We start from the raw sequence: 7,232 nt of genomic DNA, 5'->3' as shown, positions 1-7,232 counted from the left end.
AATTGTGTTACTCCAGCAGAAGTTGCAGCCCTAAGATGGGATCTAGCAGATGGTCTCTGATCTAATATAATAAAACTGCCAGCAGTCCTAGGCTTGAAGTGGAGGCTTTGCAACAAGAAATCTGGAGATCTAAATTACATGTGAAAAGGTTAGACTGAGCCTCTAGATTTGAGAAAATGGAGAACAGAGAATTATGCTTGAGAAAAATGAAAGAAAGGTTCATTGAGAGTAAGCAAAGTTTATTTTCTGACATAAAAGCTGAACTAGGGGGGTGTGTGTTCCCCATGTTTCAGCTTTGTCTTAGGCTTTAAGAGCCAAAAGTTGAAAGTAAAGATGCTGACAGCATGAAGAGTGTTAATCACAGCATGTTGTGCCAGCAAAAAGATCAGAGTAAAAATTTAACAAACCACATCCATTGTGAAAAGTGTATTTATAGCTAAAAAAGGTGTTGAAGGTGCCAGCAACAGAGATGTAATCTCTTTTTATCAGGTGTTTTCAGGATTCATAGGTCTGCTGAATCCACAGGTTCAAGAGTCTGAACCTGTTTAATTTGAGCAGGGCTTTTGGACACCTTCACTCTGTCTCATGGCCAGCAGATGGGAAAAGGGAATTTGAAGATGTAATTCTGTTGCCTTCAGGTGGTGCTTCCAAAGCATTAATTGCTGGTACGAGTCATAAACTGTGGCCAGTGTGGAACCATAATCCTGAACATTACAGACCTCACTACCAGTGCTTCACTGGGAAACCCAGTGATAAATCCCAGCGTGGTGTAAGGTCCAGTGCTTTTCTGTCACTTGTGTTTAGGAATCTGTGTGTGTAGCTGCTTATTGTTAGCCTTATTCTTTTAAAGCAAGGACTATGTTGACCACCCTCTCTTGTATTCTCATACTTCAGGAAGCTCACCTCTTTCAGCACTGGAGTGGCAGGAAAAAGAAGGTGCTGTGAGAAGTGTGTTCCTGCACTTCTTTTCAGTGAAGCGATCTTAAATCCCACAAGCTTCTTGTGGCTAGAGAGGAGGGGGTTAGAACCTTGTACCTTGGTGTGTCTGCTCACTGGGTGTCTGCAGTACTAGCAGTTATGTGTGTTTTACTTTTTACTTGTCTGAAGCTCAGTAACCCATTTGGTGTTTCCCTGCTTCTCTTTCATTAAAAGGCAGATCGGGAGCGGCGCAGAGAAATTTCTTTACTAGATGACATTTCATCGCAATGTCCGATCGTTTGGGGCAAATAACCAAGGGAAAGGATGGGAAAAGCAAGTACTCGACTCTCAGCCTGTTTGATAAGTATAAAGGAAAGTCAATAGAAGCTATCAGAACTACAGGTAAGTAGAAAGCTCCTTTTGGTGGCTTCCAAGAGGGTTGTTGCAGAGCTAATTCGGGCCCTGTGGGTAGGATGCCCAGTGGGAAGCAGCTGAGCTGCAGAGCTGTTTGCGCTGGTGTTTGAGCCTGTGTTTCATTAGGGCTGTGGTTCTTTGTGCTACTGTTACTGTACAGACATGGAGGAGGAATTGCAGCAAAAGAGCTGGGGGACTGTAGGCCCTTTCGTTTAGCTTGTGTCCTTGCTGCAGAGCAGTCAGGTTGCAAACTTGATTCAAAGCTGTACCAAGACAAGGCAGTTAAGCCGACTGAAGGGCCTTAAGTTGGTCAGACGTTTTGTGAGCTGAAAGTGGAGGACTGAAGGGCTCTGGGGAAGAATGTGAGTTAGTTTTGCAGTGGAGATGTGGCCAAAAGTAGATGGTCACATCGAAAAGCATAAATGCTGCCTGGATTGGCTCTGGGTTTGATATGGGAGTAGAAAACCAAAGAACATAAATTACCATCTTAATAAATGTGATCTGGTGGATAGAGTTGGAAAATTGAGACCTCAGGACTCCTGGGTTGGATTGCCAAAGTCTGTCTGCCAGGAGGTGGAATTGGGTGGCTGTTTCCCCAAGCTGTGAAAGGGCAATGCTGCTGCTTCTTGGTGAAATGAAAGAGGAGTATCTGCTCAGGTAGCTAAAAGACTGTGGGCATTTTCTCTCCCTTGCGACTGTTCAGAGGCTGCCTGCTACCCAGCTGCTGTGGCAGACGGCTGCTTCATTGTTGTCCTGGGGGAGATGATCTGTATGTTCACATGGCAGCAGTGGTGCTGCTTGTCATACAGTTCTGTTGGGACTGCACCCAGCCACAGTGTCCTCATTAATGTTACTGACCTTAGCAGGATATAGCCCTCTCTGACCTGGCGTTGTTCCTTTCTCACTAGTTATTCCTAGACATGGCTTACAGAGTCTTGGGAAAGTTGCTGCTGCCCGGCGCATGCCACCTCCTGCAAACTTGCCTAGCTTGAAGTCTGAGAACAAAGGAAACGACCCCAACATCATTATAGTACCTAAGGACGGTACAGGATGGGCAAACAAGCAGGATCAGCCAGACCAAAAGAGGTGGGTAGAGCTACTGTCTTGCTAAGTTCTGTCAGGCAAGCAGCAGCAGCTGTGCACTGCTGTGCTGTGTGTCGGACCTTAGAGTGATCAGTTCTCTGTTGTCCGTGCCAGTGTAGAGCCATCGTTGCCTTCATCTTTTAGCAGCTGCCATATCGCCAGAGTTGTTTGTCTGTCTGCTTGCCTTCCTTCCCTTTTGATCTCCCCTCTGCTGTCTCTCTGCAGTTCCAGTGTGACGGCTGCACAGCTGCAGGAGTCGCTGCCGCAGCAGGGTTTGCAGAAATCTGTCTCCAATTTACAGAAGCCGACACAGTCAATCAGTCAGGAGGTAGGTTCAAGCTCTGTGACTGCAAGTCTGCTTCCCCTGTCCCCAGGCAGCGTGAGGGTTGTCTTTAATTGTCTGTGTAAGAATCGTCAGGCTGCAATTTATACAACAACTCCTAGATAATCAATTCTTGTAGAATTGACTATCTTGACTTCAAGTCATTGTGCTCCAGGAATGCTGTGCTGCAGTTAAGAGTATAATTCTGTGCAGGTTACCTCTGTACCTTTCAAGTGTGTGCGGAAAGTCCAGCTTCAGTCTAGAAAGAATGGCTGGAATGTGGGACCGCTGGTTAGCACTTCTAAGCTATTTTACTTTGGGTCGAATTCAAGTGTTGCTTGGTGACAACAGATCCAGCTCTTGCTCCCAGCCTGATGAGACTTGATAAGAAGAGATCTGGTCGTGTAAGAGAAGTAGCCAGTGTCAGGACCTGAAAAGGCTGCTGGCAAGTAAGAAAGCTTCCCCAGAGAGTGCAGGGACTTGGCCCCTCTGTGCTGCAGATTTCACACTTTTAGTTTAAAAAAAATTCCCAGACCTTGAGGTTCAGGTAAATCAGGACAGGAGTTAGGTTTTGAAGAGGAGAAGAGTGGCTAATGCATGAGAAGGTAGGGTAGCCTTCAAGCTGAGGTGTAGCATGAAACTAATCTAGAATATTAAGAGGGACCGACTGGGAAAATGCAACAGAGCAAAGGGAAAGCTTGATTAGAGGGAGGAAAGCAAGAGGCATGGTTTGAGGAAGTAGTTGGTGAAGATGAGAGGAGAAGACATGGGAGGCAGGGCCGAGAAGGTGATTTTTGCTGTAGCTTCATAGCACGCTGGAGTGGGGAGCAGCTGACTTTAGCCCCAGCAAGAAGCTGGGGAGACCTGTGATACCTCCTCACCTGTGGGGTTCTAGAGATCTGAACCATAGCAGGTGCCAGCCAAGAAATGAGAAATAGTCATAAGCACTTACTGATCTGTGGGTGTTGGGGTGTTTTTGTGTTCTGTTTTCAGAGTACAAATTCAGTGCCAGGTGGACCAAAGTCATGGGCACAGCTGAATGGAAAGCCAGCAGGACAAGAAGGTGGTGAGTATGATAAACAGAAGTGGAGCTGGGTACATGCCTGCTTCTCCCAGATAGGCATGAGATGGGGTGGACTCCATTTCTTCCTGCCTTCTCTGCCTGGACTGGTGTGGAATGGGGCACAGCTGTCTTGATTACAGTGCAGTGAGGCCTTATGAGTCTTGTTTTCAGTCTGTATAGTGTGTTGTCTGGAGTGATGCAGCTGCATCTGCTCAGGTCTGCCACTGCAGGGCATAGCTTGAACAGGATGGGTTTCTTCACCATCTTGAACCAGAATTATTCATGCCCTTGAGAAACAGTGGGGAGTTCTGGGAGGTGAAGGTTTTGGAGGATAAGGGAAACATGTGCCCCCTCTTGAGCATCTTCCATCAGCCCAGAGCAGTGTGTAGTAAAGGTGAAGAAAGCAGAGAGGACAAGGGGAAAAATTGGCTTAGAAGAAAAAGGGAGGACACTGCAGACTGGAAATAACAGGCATCTCCATGGCTAGTAGCATGGGGAGCTTCACCTAATTAGGTGGTCAAAGGTGAGGCTGTAATGACAATGCTCAGGGAGGCTGCACACAACATCCTTGGGCCAAGGGTATTACAGCATCAGTGGGTGGAAGTTGGGTATTGGAGCTGTTGCAGGATGCACTTGCCTGTGCCTTGGCTGAGGCCTTTCTGTTCAGTCTCCCAGAGTAACTGTGCTGCTAATGGGTTCTGTTTGACTCAGGATCCTGAAACAGTGTTAGCAAAAATTGGGAGTTTAGTTGTCTTCACATCCATTTCTACATAGGAGGTGGTTTCCAGCTGCACTGAGTACTACCATTAAAACTGTAGTGAGAGTAACAGCTCAGTTCCACTGTTTTAATGTGAACAGACCTGGAACCGTTCAGTTGTTGAGTGAAATTGCAGAGATTTGAAAGAACTGAGAGTGCTGCAGATTGCAGAAATGAAGGGGACAAGCCTATCTTAAATTAAACAAGTCCCTTAATGAGAAGGTGTTTCTGAAAGGCTTAATGTTAAAGCAGAGACTTGTGCTTGCTTGAGATTGGTGGCCAGAGCAAAGACTCTCTCTTGTTTGGTTAATTGGTGCCTCTGAGACACCTGCTGTGTCTGTACCTCCTGTGCAGTTGTTTTGAAATCTCATCATGTAACAATGTTCTCAGAAGATTTTTTCAAAACTCATTCTAGGTCACACTTACCAATATAGAGTTCTCAACCCAAGAGTTGCATATGTGGCTAAGAGCAGCTTAATTAGAAGGTAATTGAATCACAGAAGCATCAGAAATCTGGCTGAAAGGACTTCTCTAGGCCGTCCCATCCTCACACCTCTTCTCCAGTGGCATTGAAGAATTGCTTTTCCTTCTAAGCTAATACAGCAGTTTCTAATATTATTGACAAAAAGGAAAGTCATTTGCTTTTTGCTCTTTTAGGTATTACTGCTGTAAAATCTTTCTTGGAGGGCATATCCTGAAGAAGCGTGGTCTTGTAAATTAATCATGAACTGCTCTGTGCCTGTGTCTTCTGTATAGGGGGCATTTGGAGGAAAAGAAAGATGCACCAAAGTTTTATCAGTGTGATGCTGCCATGGGTTAGAGCGCAAATTGTTAATGCCTGTGCATTAACAGTCGTTACATTGAGCAGCCTTATTTGGGGTTGGCAGTCTTCCCTGAAGAACACTTACGTTGTCAATACTCTCATTGCTGTTCTAGTTGTCTAGAATAATGCAGTAGAAATCAGAACTCCTGGCACATCTCGGATATTTCATAGTGTTTGAGAAATGTCATCCTTGTGTATTCTCATCTGTCTGAAATGTTTGAAGATGTTACATGCAGCAGTTGCAGTGTCTTCCCTGGAAATACTGAGATGGGAGCTCTTGTGCAGTGGGCAAGTTCCAGAAAGCAAAAATGACTTCAAGAAGCCTTGACTGTGTAGGGCAAGGAGGGGTAAAGAAATGCGACTCCTCTGTCAGGTCTTCAATACTCGTTGCTGGTACTTCTAACCTGGCAATTCTGAAAAGCCCTTTTTATAAAGAGAATTAGCCAAGTATAACACCAAGAAACAGTTCTCAGAAAAGGAGTATTTTAAATGCTTAGTAGTGCAATAATGCTGGCAATTTCCTTTTATTCAGTGTTACCTTGCCAACGGCTTTAGGAGAATTGCTGTGGTTTGTTTTCCAGGCACTGGTAGGTCTTTAGCATTGACAGAAAGCTGTCATTCCGGGGTGGCTGATGACACAGTAAGACACTTTGCCAGTGACTAGAAACTGATCTGGCCAGCGATCTGCATCTTAAAAATGCTGCAGCAGGGAAGAGTGGGATAGAGCACATAGAACTCAGGCCTTATCTGTGGTCTTCCCTGGGAATATTGCCAGAAATCTTAACAATAGCCTTCCCCTTAGAGTGAGATCAGAGCAGAGTGAGTCTGAAATGTCAAATTCTTGGTAACAGGTATCAGCTATAAGGGATCTTGCAGGATTTACATCTGCCTCAGTCTGGATTTAGTACTTTACAATTGGACACTGAGAAAGTTCACTCTGACTTTGCTGAATTTGAGAATTTAAATGAAGATCCCAAGTTAAAGAGTGTGGGAGTACTGGGTGAGGACATGAGTTGCTGTGTTGGTGACAGTGTCTGAGAGTGTTTTGGATGCGAGCTGAGGTGCTGGTATGATAGTAATTGGGGTTTAAAGATGCTGGAGACCCAGATTCTCTGGAAACACGTTTCCAGGTTGAGCTTGTAAAGGAACTGAAAAAGTGGAAGGATCTGCTCTGAGTCCCACACTTACTTGTCTGACAGGTTCAAGGGCCTCAAGCCGACTGTTATCCTTCTCTCCCGAGGAATTTCCGACGCTGAAAGCAGCTGGCGAGCAGGACAAGGTTGGCAAAGAAAAGGGCGCCTTAGATCCGTCGTATGGGCCAGGACCAAGCCTCCGCCCCCAGAGTAAGTCAATGCTTGTGTCTTTCTGCTTTATCCCAGCTCATAACCCCATACACTGTTTTGGGCAGTGGGATGTTAGGTCAGGGTAGTACAAGATATTCATCGTTACCTTCTTATGAGCTCACATGTGTCCAGCTGCTTAGCAAATGACCACAGATTGACTTGCAGTGCTCAGAGTTCTGTGGTCCAGGCAGCTGAGCATTGAGTGTCATCTACTACATTGTTTAATAAAAGTTGCTGAGTGATGTTGCAAAGCAGACCCTTTCCCCCGGGCCAGGGTGAAATGGGCGGGTGGTGTGATGCGGCTTCTCTTGGAGTGTTTGTGCATGATCTCATTGGCCTTAATTCTGCAGGGTGAGGGCTGGGGAGATGGGGAGCAGAGCTGGTTGGAATTCAGTCTTATTGACAAATAAGGACACCAGTGGTGCAGCAAGTACTTGGTAACGGCTGATGCTGCTGCTCTTGGGAAAATAAACACATTGGGAAATTTTCCTTGGTCCCTGGTGGTTTTC

General features: G+C 45.8%; 1 protein-coding gene across 1 annotated transcript in view; it reads left to right on the top strand.

Moving 5' to 3' along the window:
- Positions 1 to 1,151: 1,151 nt before the first annotated feature.
- PRRC2B (proline-rich coiled-coil 2B) overlaps positions 1,152 to 7,232 on the top strand; it is a 30,904-nt gene continuing 24,823 nt past the window's right edge. The window contains exons 1-5 of the mRNA XM_010015231.1: positions 1,152 to 1,320; positions 2,241 to 2,418; positions 2,641 to 2,743; positions 3,731 to 3,803; positions 6,580 to 6,723. Coding sequence (XP_010013533.1) covers positions 1,206 to 1,320; positions 2,241 to 2,418; positions 2,641 to 2,743; positions 3,731 to 3,803; positions 6,580 to 6,723 — 613 coding nt within the window. The 5' untranslated portion in view covers positions 1,152 to 1,205. The remainder of the gene's footprint in view (positions 1,321 to 2,240; positions 2,419 to 2,640; positions 2,744 to 3,730; positions 3,804 to 6,579; positions 6,724 to 7,232) is intronic.

Source organism: Nestor notabilis, unplaced genomic scaffold (genome assembly GCF_000696875.1).
Source record: "Nestor notabilis isolate BGI_N333 unplaced genomic scaffold, ASM69687v1 scaffold19185, whole genome shotgun sequence".
Classification (NCBI taxonomy): Eukaryota; Metazoa; Chordata; class Aves; order Psittaciformes; family Psittacidae; genus Nestor; species Nestor notabilis.
Note: the sequence above shows the minus strand (reverse complement) of the source record. Positions and strands in the feature narration are given on the sequence as shown.